The sequence below is a fragment of the Bemisia tabaci genome, chromosome 8, assembly GCF_918797505.1.
Source record: "Bemisia tabaci chromosome 8, PGI_BMITA_v3".
Lineage (NCBI taxonomy): Eukaryota > Metazoa > Arthropoda > Insecta > Hemiptera > Aleyrodidae > Bemisia > Bemisia tabaci.
This window is the reverse complement of record NC_092800.1, coordinates 36,378,969-36,395,641: the sequence shown is the minus strand read 5'-3', so window position 1 is coordinate 36,395,641 and position 16,673 is coordinate 36,378,969. Positions and strand designations below refer to the sequence as shown.

The following is a 16,673-nucleotide window of genomic DNA, read 5'->3' as shown; positions in this document are numbered from 1 at the left end:
ACTAAAATGCCAGCTTGCCAAGTTGATGTAATATTAAAAAAATATTTAATAATGTGTTTTTATGTTTTGAAATGCTAATAAAATGTGAAAGCGGTAGCAATGCAAGGCCGAGCATCGTTAAATGACGTAAGCTAATCTACACCCTTGCGTGTGTCGTCTGTCAACGATGCAGCGAGCATTGAGCAATACGATTTCGATATCCGGCTTCTCGCTTCTCGATTTGAAAGTGTTTTAGTTGAAGAAAACTTGAAGTGTGATAATATTCCGTGCACTGGAGTATAATTTGTGTTCAGTTCTTTCTTCGGCAGTGTCGTACTTAGTGTGTTTGTCAAAATCAACGGCTGGACATCATTTCCTCAGAAGTAATCATTCTTCAGATTCATGTCTGATGAAACTACAAGTGCTTCGATGGAAAATGGTCTTGATAAGAAGTGATTAAGAGAAAAAGATGCAGCAATTTTTTTGGATGTGAACTGATGGCTCCTTTTATTGCCTGTCTATCGTGTACTACACATGATTAAATCACCTCTTGGTTTTTCCTCTTGTAGCTAAGATTTCTAGCCAACCTCCCCTTACAACAAAATGGAAGAGTCGTGCCGCCTCTGTTTATCAGGGAAAGATGTCCTCATTCCTATATTTTATGAAGGATCGGCTTTGCCCACCAATATTCTGTCATGTTTAGCTGTGCAGGTAATTGTTCTCTCTTGTCGCTTAGTTTGTTAGTATTTAGTGTGGACACCTCAATCAATAGCTAGTAAATGATGTCTTTCATTGGGAACTTCGGATTTCCCCGGTAAACTGCTCCTCAAAGTGACTGGCCTGGACCTAATTTTTTTCACGTTTGTTTCCATGTTCAAGTCGCAAACTTTGAAGAGCAGGTAACTACTTAAGAATTCAATCAATGGTTATATCAAGTTTACAATCGATTTTGAGGTTAGAGTTTAAAACGCATCTATCCATGTAGCAATACCATGAGTGCGTTTTCATGTGTCACCTGTTGTTCATTGGTGACCCACTCGATCATTCTCTGCTTTCTAGTGCACTCTTTGTTAGTGAAGGGTTCCATCTAGTTTTTCAACGCCCGCCGAAATCCAGTACAGACACACCTGTTGTTGCGCCACTTTACTTGACAAACCGCAGATAGTTCGATAAATTTAAGTCTCTAAAAATCTCTGATTATTGTGACACTAACTCTGCATTCATCGAACGTCTTTCAAGTGTATTAAATATCCAAATTTCATTCCCCATTTTTCATGTCGATCTTTGGTCTTTCGTTGATGATAACCCTTAAACACATACGTAAACAGAAATTTTTTCACTGTTGACATCCCACACTGATAGGCAAAATAGAAAAAGCGTATCTCAAATCATGACGCAGGAAGTTTTTGCCCATGTTTTATCTTTCTACAAGGATGCAGACAGTTTCAAGCCTTTCCCTATATTCAATCGGCCTCCCTCTATTTTTAAACCCTAAATTTATGATCCCCTCTCCACAAAGACATAAGAGAAAAAAAACCTCTTGACTCTCAATACCAAACTTTTTCACTGCTAAAAATGCTGAACATTGTTAATTTTTGGAAAAATTTAACGATAGACTTCCCTCAATTTTTTCTGCTTCCCCTGGTTTTCCTCATTCATAGGGGGGTTTACCCATTTCACAGGACCAAGCTGGCTCCGGGGTCAGAAAGTTTCTGACCCCTTTTTCCTAAAGATAAACTAACCAATAGCATTTAAGTATTGAATTTCTCCATGCATTTTCTTCAATCTTTCCAAGAGAATCACATACTTACAGTTGCAAGGAAACATTTTGATTTGTTTTCCATGAAGGAAATACAGCTATTTTCAACAACAGAATTTAGACGAACATTTTTTGTGATGTGCCATTGATAAGCTCATTTTTAAGCTCGCCATCACCAAATAGCCGCACTCCACAATGTTTCATTTTAAAACAAAGAGCTGGAAAATTGGAGTAAAAATTTATGACTAGTCTTACAATTTATCGAATGGGTAAGGAAAATTTTGATTGCAACAAATTTAATATCCTCTGTTATTATCCAGGTCTCTCCTGATGATAATCATAAACGCATCTGTACCATGTGCGACAAGAAGCTGCGCCAGTGGTGGGACTTCAAACTTGAAGTTCAAAGTGCGCAAAAATTTCTTAACTTGCAGAAGCAACTTTACTCAAAAACAGTGACTTCAAGTGGAGAAAATGTGAGTAATTGTCGTATTTTTCTTTCTTTTATAACACCATACTTACACTTTTCTTTTTACATACAAAGAAGCCACTTTTATATTGCATTTTGGCGTTCTACGACGGTGCAACTGCCACAGCATCTTTTCCTCCCACAGTCCTTTATGGGGACATCATTTCATTTTAATTATTAGAATTAATTAATGTATCTGTACTGCCGTGCCAAGGAAAAATGCTGTACGAACACCCAAGAATTGCCGAATTGCCTCTTGTAATATGTTAAATTTTAAGGAGTTACTATTATTTTCTCATGAAATTTTCGGATAATTTAGATCTGTTTGTGAATACTATTTTCTGAAAAATCAGAGAAACATATTCTCAGATTTTACTGAAAATTCATTTTTTATTGAAGAAAATTTGGCAATGTCTAAAGGCTCATATGGCGTTCCTCCTTAGCATGGCAGTATAAGAGCTGAAAAATTGCTCATGGAATTTTAAATAATATTTAAGCTCAGTATTGTGGTAAATAGAAAAGCATTAATAATAATAATAATAATAATTTATTTTATTTGAAAATGCACATTTATTTTGTGTTTGGAAACACATTGTGTTTGGAAATCTATATAAATAAAATCGTTGGGGGTTTCACTGTAACGCTTATTTCTGGAGTTCTACCGGACCGATTTCGACGATGCTTGACTCTGGTTAAAGCCCTTGACGTCCCGATGTCCGCAAAATTTTCAGACTTCCAAATTTTTCAGCCTCTTTCGCTTGAGACGCTTTTAAAGCCAAATCCACCCCCCTCCGACCTTAAGTTTCCGAGAGTTGCGGTATGTTTCCGTTGTAACGCCTAATTTGAGAGATCTACCGGGGCGATTTTTACGATTTTTGGGTCGACCGCAAGCTCCTAGCTTCTAGATGCTCGCAAAATTGTCAGACTTCCAAATTTTTCAGACTCTTCTTCCTGAGACGCTCTTAAAGCCAAATCCACCCCCCTCCGGCCTTAAGTTCCCGGGAATTGGTTATGTTCCTGTTGTAACGCCTATTTTGAGAGATCTACCGGGGCGATTTTTACGATTTTTGGGTCGATTGAAAGCTTCTAGCTCCTAGATGCTCGCAAAACTATGAGAATTTCCAATTTTTCAGCCATATCTGTGTAAACCGCTGAGAGATGCAAATAGACCCCTCTCCATATTACTACTACACAGCCTTCACCCAACGCCGAAGGTCAAACTCGGACTCTGTCTCAGCACTGCTCTGTCTGAATAAAAGGAAGCCGCCCCAGCTACGTGGTTCCATAAAACTGTCGAAGCGGCCCGATGACATGGGTTTTACCGTCCTTTTGTCTAACAACCCTCGAGCCCGAGACTGCTCGCTACGGGATCGCAGCCCTATTGTCTCATATGCCAAACAAAATCTGACCCTCAAAATTTAAAGACAGTAAAAATGCAATTTTTTCTATCATTCGGAAATTGTTTTTACAGTGTATATTTTTCGATTCGCGGTGAAATTTTGAGCAGAATGGTGGTCAAACTAATGAAAATACATGATTCTACGGTACACTAAGATCGATACCACAACTGCTGCATTTATAACTTGCTGAACGATATTTCCGTTACTTATCAACATATCACGACGAAATTTAATTCATTGTAATATACTTTTTTAGCAGAGCGTAAATTTACTGAGAAAGTTGAAATCGAACCCGATGGGAGAAATTTCATCAATTTTTTTGGAGCTCCACTAGGCCGAGCAGGAAGGGAAAAAAGGATGACGAATTGAGATCTATTGCTGCCGCCTGGTCTCCTGACTGTCCAGGCCCAGCTGTTCTTGAACGCTTTGACGAGATTTTGTCGGCAGACGAGTCAAAACATGATTTTCCGACCAGGGAGCGACATCCAAACCTCGCGCTAATCCTCTCATTGTATTTTTATTGGAGTTATGTCCGAATACTTTGAAGAAAACCGAAAATGGTCTCTTTTTTAAAGCGCAGTGTTTGCAATTCTGCCCTGCTAAGGAAGAACGACATATGAACATTCGGGAGTTGCCAAATTTTCTTCGATAAAATGTTTATTTTTGAGGAAAATTATGAATATTTTCCCCATGAAATTTTCAGACGTTTTAGATCAAATTAAAAACAAAAGTATCCAAAATTTTCAAAAATTTTCCTGAAATTTAGTGGTTTTCCAGGGGAAATTTGGCAACGTCTGAAGACTCATACGGCGTTCTTCCTTACCACTGCAGAATTATGTTCGTCCCTCCCGTTACCCCTACATCAGCCATCTTATCGAAGAGCAAAGGAAAACCGTGGGAAAAAACAGGAAACAAAATGTTTTCAGGACTGAATTGCTTCCTCTGAGTTGCTCCGAAAATCAGTCTATTCGTGTACGCTGCCAACTTAGCTGCATCCTGCATCAGTGACAAAGTGCGTTACGTAATTTATGAACACTTCCTCATCAGAAACGGTAACGCGTGGTAGAGCGCTTTTTCCATTTGTATATTTTCGTTATAAGAACGAAACATTTTAAAAGGATAAGAACAATATAATTTGAAAAGATATGATGGCCAAATGCATGAGATGCTTTTTTTTTAATGTAACATTCGAAATTGTCTCTTTTCTTAAGTCCTAAACTTCTCTACTACTGGCGCCACCCGACGTATGATTGTTTAAGTCTGTGGCTTTGGCGTGGTGTTGGCTGGAGTCCTGGAGGACGCCAGTGAGCTACTCCTACTGGCCAATACCAAGTGCGCAGGGCTTACATTGTCATATTCCGGAGGGACTTCGCCTTTTTTAACTCACAGTTAATGCCCCCCCCCCCCCCCCAAAGAAAAATCCCTTACAGGGAAACTATCCATAATGCTTCATGTATTCAGAAAACAGTTCTTATTGGATTACATTACTTTATCATCTTTTTGCATTTACGGCACGGAATACGGCTCGCTTGCGAGCCGTAAGTCACTCGCGAAGCGAGTGACCGGGGGTCCAGGGGGCGGAGCCCCCGGCTAGACGCGAGGCGAGCGAAGCGAGCCACAGCGGCTAGTGCTTTCTAAAGTTGATAATGTTCACCAAATTTCTCAGAATTGCATAGAAACAGTTTCAAGCACAGGATAGATACTTAGTAAATTTCAGGCAAAATTTCTAACATCTTGCCAGTGAAGTTTTTGGTCAGATGAAATTTTAAAATGATGGATTGCCGTCTGTTTTCGCAAATATGTATCAACTACTTACAGCCAAAGTTCTTCTTTTCTACCAAAAATTTTGTGATTTCTTTGTCTTGAGCATATCTATGGTGAAACTCCAGGTATTATCTGTCAGAATCTTAGTTTTTGATGTTGCAGACTTTCTGTCTTACATTATTTTGTAAATAAATGTCATTCTGCAAAATCTTCTCAGATATTTTTCTCCGTGTAAATAATATTGTAGGTGTGAAAATTTCAAGCTATAGCATTGTTTTTTCTTCCTTCAATGATTTGAAGTGGGACTGGAGGCCCTGAAAAATCGCAAAGGACGTGAACACTCCTGCAGTTTCACCCTCAATTTTGAACTCAGTGCAGTTCAAATCATTGACTCTAAGGAGAATTTTGGAATTTTTGGCCTTGATTTCCTTCCAGAATAGTTTGAATTCAGCACTATTCTACCATCCTGTATGTATACGACTATGTACTGTTATTGAACAGATAACTTTGTCAGCTTAATTATGATATCCGAGTAATTTTGTCTCCACATGAAAGATGTAAGAGGCTTTTTACTCCTGTATAAGCTATTGCTTTGAACTACTTATCACTTAGTGTTTTTTCCTGTCCTATTACAAGGAATGTAGCTCTTTAAGTTATTCCACCTACAAGTAACTTCATATGACATCTTACCTCTACTTTTCAGCAGAATTTGAGTGATGTAAGTGGATCTAGTACTCCAAGATCAGACAATACTTCAAGACCTGAAGGCTCATCAAGTTTTTCGGCTAGTGGAATCAAGCAAGAAAACTTAAGTGACTCCAAAAAACGCAGCTCAAGTAATAGAAAAAGTATTCCTCCTTCAATACCAGCAGACTCCAATTCGTATTATGTTTCAAGTTCCTCAAGTGAGACACTTTATTTTTTTTAGCCCTTATCTTAAATGATTCTATCAGTCAAATTGTTTAGTAAGTTGCGACAATTCCCCAATGCTGACCTTACGAAATTTATAGAGGCAGAGGTTGAAAAATAGATGAGATCTCAGACCTGGCAGCTTTTTTCTTTCTCTTTACTTGCCGCATCAAGAAGTCATTACCCTTTCTGGGTCTGATTGTGTCCTCAAAATGAGTCCTAGGCCAGTTTTGACACAAATTGCGGGTTTGTCAGCGTTCAAAGTATTTTCATACTGATCCTGTCTGAATAACAAGATTTTTTGTTGAAACTTCTGATGGCAGAACACCTTTTATAACCGGGTTTTCAAGCACTCCTGTCTGACTAAGATTGCTGCAAAGCTGCTTACCTCTCCTATGTTTCCATATGAATTTGTTGTCATAGAACTGATTGATTAACCAACTCTTTGACTATGCCATTGCTTCAGGAGCAGTGATGATATTGCAAGTTACAGCTCAGCACTAGTGTAACGTATTTTAGACACGGTTTTTGGAATCATGTAACGTATTTGAGTTGATCACGGGTTTCACACCATGTTAGGTATAAGAGATAGTTGAAAAAGAAACCGTTCGGCACCAGCTGATCTTTGTTAACATAGGATCAACAAGCCACGAGAAATGGAGTGAAAATTAAAGAGACGAAATTTTGAGATAAAATTTATCACTGTATTATCCGGAATATGACAGAAACATTGCACAAAATATTGAGAATACGAATGAATGAAAGTTCATCGACTTCCCACACTATGATGCACTTTCACTGGTTGACACTTGGTGAAGATTCGCCTGAAGGGCTGAGAAGGCGTTACACGTAGACACATGATGGTAAAGGACCTCGATTTAGGCGCAGCGCACGCTTCTATAGACTTGCTGACATCACAGGTGTCGAGACAACAAGTCTATGCGTGATTGGCTGGCTATAATCTATGTAGCTATCAGTTGCAAGTCTAGTAATAAAAAGTAATGGAGATGAACTGAATGATAGGGTGTACAGGAAGATTTGAGATCAAAGAATGAGCTTTTGTAAGACGGAAAAATGAATGTTAGAAAAATATTGTAAAGAGTTGACAACTAGTCTGGTCCGAAGGTTTTGGGATGTAATGTGCCTTTACCTCTTAAATATCTTAGTTAATTGTATGATATGATTAAGAGTACTAACTGTGAATCATTCACAATAAAGTAATGAAAACAGGGTACCTGCATGTCACAAAAACTGGGTAATGTCAGGGAATTTTATGGAAAAGACTGGAAAGTTGAAAAATCTAGAAACCTTATGTTTAAAAGAAAGGAGAAAAAAAAAAAACAAAGCAGCCCTGACAATTAAACTGACTCTCAGTCTAGTGTCCATTTCAGTGCTCCAAGTTTCACTTCAAATAGTGGCAAAAAAAATAATTTTCAACAAAATATTACAATTTCAGTTAGTTGAATCATTAATATCCGAAGAAAAAAGGCTCATGTGTCTGGGTCATTTACAGTGGAATCAATGGCAAAAATAATTGCCCATTCCCAGTTCTAGGCATGCAAATTTTCTTTGTGAAAAGTCAAGAATTTTGGTCAGGGAAAAACCTGGAAAAGACACAGATTTTTTTCTACCCAGACCGTAAACACCCTGTAAAAGTAACCTCGCTGTAATCGGTTTAAGTTTTCAAGCATAATTGAAGTTTTTAGTAGAAGTGAAAGAATCTCTTAAAAAATAAAAACTTTATTATTCTTGCTACTTATAAGTAAATTGGCACTATTGGCTCATGAAATGACTATCCATAGATTTGCTGTAGCAGATAGACTGCTTCTTCATATGAGCAGCTTTATATGCAAAGATGGCAAGACTTACATTAAAAAAATGTTCCTTACCAGTTGGTTTTTTTACCAAGTTCCATATAGTCCTTATCAACATCCGTCTAAGTTACTACCTTATTCTCTAAGTTATCTTTCTATGCTTTTGTTTCTCTTTAGGTGGGAGTACTAGTGGGCGTGAATCAGCAGCATCTAGTAACACTGCAAAGCGGACGAACTCTCTCCGTTCAAATGATGATGATGATTGCGTTGTTGTTGACCAGCCACCAAAACGGAAAGCTCCAGTGGTGACCCTAGATAAAAGCGGGAACAAAAAGCAAAAAAAGGCTGCAACCCCGTCTAAGATGACCAAAAAAAATGTAAGTTATAAGTTTTTAAACTAGGAAAATCAGCAACAGTCATCCGAAGATTGGTTTCATCTGGGGTCCTTCGTGAACCTTCATTTGGTTCAAACATGACGGCTAGTTTGGGTGCAGTTCAATTTTAACATTTCGTTTTGGGAATCAGGAACTTATTCATTGAAAAAGATCAAACAAAGGGAAGAATGCAAAAAATGATATTAGATAGAGGAGCGAATGCAACAGAATGAAGTTGAGAAAAGTAAGAGTGCAGACGTCAACAGTGTGAGAAAAGTTGTCATGGAAACCGGCCATGAAATCTCACGGGTTGACGCACAGTCTCAGTCCGTCGGATCAAGGTTTCCCGTCTTGCAGGAATTTTTCATGTGGAAACACCAACTGATACTGTTTCTATCCAGATACCTATCTTTGTAATCATCTTTCATTTCTCTGCAAGCGTATTTCACCGGAATACTTGCTGGAAATAATAATTAATGACAAAACTATACCCTCTCTTCAAATCAACTCACATCAGAACATGAGAAATGCCTGCACAACTGCAAACTCTAATTCAACAGACACAGCTTGGGTGCCAAAATTTGAGATTTTACTGTCAGTTTCCATGACAGCTTTTCTGAAGCATCACACACTTTTGCACTCTTTCTGTTGTCGACTTCATTACGGTTCATTCTTTTTCCCGAGTATGTCCTTATTTTTTGTACTCCCTGCTTTGAGCTGTTTTACAAAAAAAATTGTTGAGAATAAACCAGGGTCGATGATTACAAGTTGTCTTTAAAATGTTATAACTTTAGCAATTTTTTAATTAGAGACCTGCCTAAGCTCTTGTTTTGAATCTGTGGATCCAATCTAAAGCCCTGCTCAAACTGCATGTCAGTAGCTCTTACGGCCCTCTCAAAAACGGGAAGTGTGAAGTACTTTTGGGACTGCATCTTGAATAGTAATTTAAAAAAATCCGAAAGCTTTTTTTCCCCAGATTATTGCAAAAATTTAGAAGAAAATAGTTTTTTGAAGTACCGTTAGACCTCAAATTATTGGATTGCGATTTAACGGATTCTGTGATTTAACAGATTCTTCGATTTAACCGATCGATCCTCCGGTCCCTTCAGCAGGACCCACCTGCGCGATTTAACGGATTCGGCCTCCGGTCCCGTGAAATCCGATAAACGGATGTCTTACTGTAGTAATGGTAGGGGTAGATACTAAAGTCTCACAAAGTTAATGTCCCTTACAAACTGATTACGGGATGTGTTGTTCAGACAAAGCGTTGGTGATTTTGCCAACGTTTGTTTTTCAGTAAAAAACCGTTATTCTCATCATACACAGAAAAATCTCATCAGAGTACAAATCTCTCAAGAGAGTTATGCTGTTTGCTGCAACGCTAGTTACTTTACAACCAATCAAAAAGGCAACTGAAGGCGCATTTTGGGTCTAATTGGACCTATCATCAGCGCAGCTTCCTGTTTCTCTGCTTCAGAGCACGGAGAGGTCATGCAAACCAGACAGAGGTTTGGGCATGCGGTCGCACCGTAAGTAAACTTGTGCTCAAATGAACTTTTTTCCTCTTCAATGAGAATCAGTTTTTTAATGAAATTCAACACAGGTCGACCAAATCACCAACACTCTGTCTGAATATCTCCATTCAAACTTGATACTCAGACTATCTATATCCAAGGTTTGATTTTTTGTGTGTGTGTGTTTCAGAGTGAACCTGGAAAGCCCACTCCAAGCCAGACTCATGAGCAGTCTCAAGAAGTAGACACAGGAGAACCACTAAAGTGTCATTATTGTACGTCAACTTTCTCCAATAGAATGTTACTAAATTCTCATTTAAAATATCATTCAGTAAACCGACGTTTCGGGAAGAAGCACATCAAGTGTCCGTACTGTCCCATCGTCCTCCAGGTGTACAGTCTGCGCGGCCATGTGAGGAACGTCCACAAAATGGACCCAGATGCAGCTGGGATTTTAACTTACATAGAAACTAAATTCACCAAAGGAGCCAAGGCCACTGTGATCGCAGAGGGTATGAAAATGGTGGTGTTTCCATGCAATCTATGCAAGAACTCCTACAAAAATCCCATGGCACTGAAAGTACACAAAAATAAGTTTCATGGAAACAGAGCTACTTCAAATCTGTTAAAAGTAAAACCTGCTCTCCACGTCAAGAAAAATACAACCTGTGATAAATGCAACAGAAGGCTACTCAGCGTAAAAGCGGTGGCGATCCACAAACAGTATTGCGGTACAGAACGTGCTTCCAGTTGTCCATTCTGTCAAAAGCAGTTTGAGTCTGTCCAAAGGTTAAGAAGACACATCTCCGAAAAACATAGCGGGGGTCCCAAAGATGAGGGGGAGCACTCATCCGCAAACTCAACGTCCAAAGTTTCAGCGAGTAGGGTACCCTCAGGAAACCCACCTCAGTGTGAGCCAGCACCCAGTTCCGTGCAGAAACAAGCTGCTAAAGGTGTCCCAAAACATCAATGCCAGCAGTGTACTCGAATTTTTCACAGTGCAACTGGAGTCGATGAACATTTAAAATATTGTGGAGGTCCCCAAGCAGTCAAGTGCAGGCTGTGTCCGTACCAATATAATAGTCCTCGGAGCTGCAACATTCATTCCGCCAACACACATCAAAAAGTCGTAATTCCGTGTGATTTTTGTAATCGAAAATTCTCTTCGAAGGCAGACTATTACCAGCATCAGAAGATTCACAAACAGTCACTCAAGTCAAAAATGCTGCATAAATGCAGGAGCTGTCAGAATGTTTACACTGGACTTAAAAGTTTCAATAACCACAAAACCAATTGTCGGCTAGCATTCGAGTACAAATGTGAAAAGTGTTTCCTTCATTTCCAAGATGAAAATTCTCTCCATAATCACGTGCCCCAGTGTGTAGGTAAATCACGGTTCGAAGAAAAACTTCAACTTTTGCATAAAAGCATCAAATGTTTGCAGTGCACGAAAAAATTCTCTAGTGAAAACCACTTCATCAACCATTTTGTTGAAAGTCATGTCAATGCTACCAACTCTATTTTTTCTGGAGTCAACATGCACGATTGTCATTCTTGCTTTTATGCAGCCAACAATCCAGAAAGCTTGAGGCGACACGGGGGGCAATGCAGAGGAATACCATTCTATGTCGTGAAATCTGCTCTCCAGAAATCTGATCTTCCTTCAGTTCAAGATGACTCAGGAAGCTTCAACTCACAGCAAAATCCTGAAGAAAATCTGCATTCAGGAACAAGAAATAGCGATCTTAATAAACCTTCCTGCAGTACTAGTAGTGATATGAATATAGAAATTACAAAAATTTGCTCACCTGCATTCATGAACGAGCACTTGAATGCTTCAAAAAGTGCTCAAGTCGTAGTTGAAAAGTTATCTGAAAAACAAATTCACAGAACATCCATTGAATCCATCAAGTCTGAGCCCAAAGTCGGATTTAGTCCGCGCGATAAAGTGCAGTGTGAATTTTGTAAAAGATTTTTCACTCCTACTGGTTTCCCCACTCATAGGTGTCATAAACGGAAAAAAATACTGGCTCAACGTGCTAGGCAAAAGTCACAAGAGACAAAAGAAGTGGCAGCAGCTTCAACTTTGATAAAGTGCGAAATGTGTTTTGAAATGATTGCACAAGAAAACCTGGTAGAGCATTGCAAGTCCGTCCACCATGCCATCAGGCCGGAGGAGATGGCGCAAGGTATGATAACTGTTCATCAGCACAAGCAAGCAATTGAACAGAATATGAAACTAGAAAAATATCTGGCTGATCTGGCAGCTTCCCATTCTGTCAGGAAAAGCACCTCCCGCCCGGACACATCACCTCAAGAAAGCGGTGACGAGGATGCAGCCGGGAGTGATGACAAGCACCATTCGGCAGGAGCTACAACTTTGATAAAGTGCGATATGTGTCTTGAAATGATCGCTGAAGAAGATCTGATAGAGCATTGCAAGACTGTCCACCATGCCATCAAGCCAGAGGTGATGGCGCAAAATTTAATAAATGTTCATCAGCAGAATATGAGACTAGAAAATTATCTGGATGATCCAGAAGCCTCGCATTCCGTCAGTAAGAGCACCACCCCGCTCGACACATCACCTCAGGAAAGCGATAAGGAGGATGCAGCAGGAGAATATGACGAGCACCATGGCGATGAATCTTTCGAAGACCCGATTCTTATCGAGTGCGACATCTGCAATGCCCATTTCACAGCAACAGAACTGGAGGTCCATTTAAGAGATCAGCACAATGCTGTAAATCCAGCAGCATTGGCCAAAACTATGGGAGAAAACAATATAGCTAAGATAAACGTCCAAAGCATCAAGACAGAGCATGAGATGAGTCCAGATGAAGAGACCTCTAGTCCGGAGAACTCTCCTGATGGAGCAGAAAATGTGCACAGTGATCAAGAAGAGGACGAAGAGAACGATGAGGGCGAGGATATTGAAGGTGTTGTTGATAATGTGGAGCAGCTTCAAGACGAGGAGGACTTCAGTTTTGCGGAGGAAGAAGAGGACAGATCAGAGGAAAGAGTCGACACTTTACCCTTAGAATCCATCTTCTTGGGGGATGATGTGGAGTCTTCCCTTACATCAAATATAGATTTGCCTACAGATTTTGGAAGAACTTAATGGCCTTATGATACCTAAGCTCTTGAAACGGAGCGTTTACAGGGTTGGAACAATCACGAATTTACCCAAAAACCTTGAGGAAAATCAGGTAATTACCTGCTGAAGACTGAACATTTTTCCTTTTCCTCGATTTTTCTCCATCTCGTAAGGTTTTATAACCATCAATTCAAAACAAAGATTTTTTGTTACCATAGTCTTGTTTCAAAAAAAAAAAAAGGAAGAAAGGAAGGGAAAAGACATCAGGACTGCCATTTAAATTTTAAGATGAATGTTGAAAATCATTGCTTTAATCATGATTGTTAGAATTTTGACTGGAAGTATCAGGGAATTTCCTCATTCTGAGAAAATAGAACCTGAAAAAGTTGCGGAATATAAATTTCTAAAGATATTAGGACCTTGAATGAGCGTTCCTGAGTTACTGTGGAAATTTTTTCTTGTATCCCAGGGTTTTCCAGTGCAATAAGTAAATTCCCTAGGTGCCCATCTGGAAAATCAGCCGTAAAAATCATTACCTCTGTCTTTAGAAATGTTTTATGTGTACTCTGTTGCTTCAAGTTCCTATCGGTCAGCGATTCTATTTGTTTTCCTAATTGAAAATTGAAAAAATTGTTGTGGTTCCCTACAGGCTGAGGAAGAGTTCTTAACCCCTGATTCATAATTATAAATGCATTGTTTTAACTTGTGAAAATCAAAGATGCCTGGTACAGTGAGGAGTTAGAACTGAATGTTAAGGATGCTTTTTAACTGTTTTCTTTTTACTAAACTTAAGTCAATTTTTTTAATCTCTCAGTGCTTGGGTCAATTTGCTGAGTGAAGGACTGGATCATCATGTGAAGAGAAAATTGTATTTTTTAAAGAGTCCCCTCTTTTCTGCAATAAACTTATATCAAACCAACTTTGTGAAATTGCTGGTTTCTCTCTAAAGTTTTTGAAGGAATTATAATGACTCTATCTCAAAGCTTGCTGTAGCTGTCTATTTCTAAGAAATTGTTTATGAAGACAGGAAATTAAAGCCCAAATTATTCTAGGGGAAAATTCACTGCCCAATTTGATTGATTCAATTAAATTTTTTGTCCTCTGTTAATTTGGCTTTAATGGGTCTGTTGAACACTGAAGATACAACCTCGGAGGACTCTCTTCAAGGGTCAAATTCGCTTGAAAATCTTGTAAAGCACATCAAATATGTCTAAAATTCATTCGGAAATGCTAAATTTCCGTTTTCTGCATCACTCATTTCCAATTTATTATGTCTGTAGGCAATGTTTCTTGGTCACTGGCCGTCTGGTTTGCCCAAGGAGGGTTTTCAAAAACCTAATTTATGTACAAGAACAATCCAGCAAATTTTTATCAATCCTCCCTACATATGATTTCAATAATTTTGAAGTTTTTGTTCCCTTCCCATTTATAAAAAAGTGAAAGTTTTGAGTAGAAAACGGGTACATCTATCCATGAGAAATATTGAGAACACTTTTCAAGTTTATTTTTAATGAGGCTTGATTTGAACAACACCATTTTATTTGTATGAGAATTAGAACCAAGGTGTTGTGTTTAGTATTTATTAATCACTAGCGATTAATGAATATTAAACACAGCACCTTGGTTCTTATTCACACACAAAGTTTTTTTTGTTAAGTTTGGTCAATTTTCCTCAGACCTCTCCCTAGGTGAACCATGACATGGTCAATTTGAAAACTAGCAATTCAGGCTATTGTTATTCTGCATTTCAGAGGTATTTTAGACATTTTTGATGTGCGCAATTGAAATTTTTTCCAGTCGGCTATACCTCTTGAGGATAACAGGCACATTTAGGATTTCCAAAAATACTTCATAGAAATATGTAACTGAGCTGAAATGTGCTTTCGTAAAACCATTCCGTCATTTGCTTAAAATCCTAGATGAAACTAGTCTTTCAGCAAAATCTGTTCAATTTTTTAATGTTTGTTTACCTCTGATCTAGATTATTTTTTTAGTATTTAGAAAACTTAAATTACTTGCTAATGAATCACTCTTTACTTACCAGCCCTTACCTAGGCCCATGGTCCTATCTTTGCACACAATTCCTTAACGCAATTTCGCTTCTATGTTTTTTTTTTTGAAACAAATGGTAAGAGAAGAAGCTATCAGTTTAGACCAATACTTGTTTGTGCATGATTAAAAGGGATCAAAATGAGCACTGTAATTCAATTGAGCTATTTTAATTGTTTTATCTCCAACTTAATTATTGTGTACTTTCAAATGCTCATACTTCCCACCAAGTCTTTCATGGTGGGATGATCCTGTCAAGCATGATTCTAAAGACTTCCTTTGAACAAAAAGGAACTATGTACTTGTAGGTTCAATCAATCACTAAAGAAGTGTGCTGTTAATAATAAAACAGGCAGAAAAAGATGTCTGCGTTCCTCTTGTCGCATCAATTCTAAGTTTCAGTATCACAACTATCATTAACTGGTCGCCGACATGATCTCGTGTTGAAATGACTGCAATTGCAAATTAATGTGGTCTGTTTGAGGTACGCTTTAAATCATTAATTAAAACTATAGTAATTATAGAGAACGAAACATCAAAATGTTTTATCCAGTAGATAAATGTATAAAAACAAATTTATAAAAAAACGGAAAGGATAAATTCTAATTTGGTCCCATCATTGCCTGAGGAAGGTCTTTTTATATTCATTATACGTTTTTAAACATAACTTTCTTTTGTTTCAAATTTTTGTTCTCCTCTAGTTTTTTACTCGTTAATTTTTATCTTATTATATACCTATTATTTTGAACATTTGTATTTTTTAAGTGATTTTAGGTACCCTTGTTAAGGACAAAGGTAACATTTCCAGGTGTAAAGACTCATCTATACTGTGAAACTGCAAGAATATGTATCTCAGTTTATGTTGCTGTAGACTGCCTGTCCTGATTGGTTTTTGAATAATAAAAATATTCAACTTTATTACTTGAAATTTTCCCTGATTTTCTTCTTATATGTGAAGAAAATTCTGTGAATATTTCAAGTAATAGTGTTGGTTTGTTTTCCCTTGATAAAATGAAATTGCAGCAGAGGTTCTGAGACACCATAAAAGAGGTATGTGTTTTTGCAGTTTCACCATAATTATGTAGTCTGCCTTTTTTTTGGAGAACTATCTCTTAAATTCTCAGGAACACTCAATTAATCTGTTCTCATTATTATTACTTCATTTGGATGTATTTTAAAACTATCAGCTGGAAAAGTTTTTTTATGAAGAATAAAATAATTTCATAATACTTTTTGTGGATTTATTGTACATATATCTCTTCCAAAATTATTTTCCTTCTTTTTTTCTCTGACAGATTTCATCGTGTTTTTTTTTTTTTTTTTTTTTTTTTTTTTTTTTTTTTTGTTAATACATTTGCATTCAAAAATATCCGCTTTTGCATGAAACTATTGTACGTACCATTTCAGTATCACATCCTTTCAAGATTTTGACAAGTATGTCTGTTAGAATTTTTCTCTCTATCAAAAAAAAAATTCAATAAAAACTTTGTTAGATCAACTTTTATAGATAATATCCTGAAAGATATGGGAAAGCAAATTTTGAAA

The 16,673-nt window shown here is 37.8% G+C and overlaps 1 protein-coding gene across 3 annotated transcripts; it reads left to right on the top strand.

The window, feature by feature from the left end:
- Positions 1-88: 88 nt before the first annotated feature.
- Positions 89-16,357, top strand: LOC109038750 (uncharacterized). 3 transcript variants are annotated; one of them, XM_019053931.2, is made up of 5 exons: positions 89-690; positions 2,059-2,214; positions 6,078-6,276; positions 8,272-8,471; positions 10,173-16,357. In XM_019053931.2, the coding sequence occupies exons 1-5, from the start codon at positions 583-585 to the stop codon at positions 13,101-13,103; spliced, it is 3,594 nt and encodes a 1,197-aa protein (XP_018909476.2). In that variant the 5' UTR covers positions 89-582; the 3' UTR covers positions 13,104-16,357. The 3 variants fall into 3 exon arrangements, with proteins under 3 accessions (XP_018909476.2, XP_072159714.1, XP_018909475.2); XM_072303613.1 differs by having other exon boundaries at positions 6,075-6,207; XM_019053930.2 differs by having other exon boundaries at positions 6,075-6,276.
- The last annotated feature ends 316 nt before the right edge of the window (positions 16,358-16,673 follow it).

Excerpts from the sequence above, each read along its gene's own strand:
- LOC109038750 (XM_019053930.2), top strand. The coding sequence starts at position 583 with ATGGAAGAGTCGTGCCGCCTCTGTTTATCAGGGAAAGATGTCCTCATT. Across the intron at positions 2,215-6,074 it reads TGACTTCAAGTGGAGAAAAT|CAGAATTTGAGTGATGTAAG; the intron begins GTGAGTAATTGT and ends TCTACTTTTCAG. Across the intron at positions 6,277-8,271 it reads TTATGTTTCAAGTTCCTCAA|GTGGGAGTACTAGTGGGCGT; the intron begins GTGAGACACTTT and ends GTTTCTCTTTAG.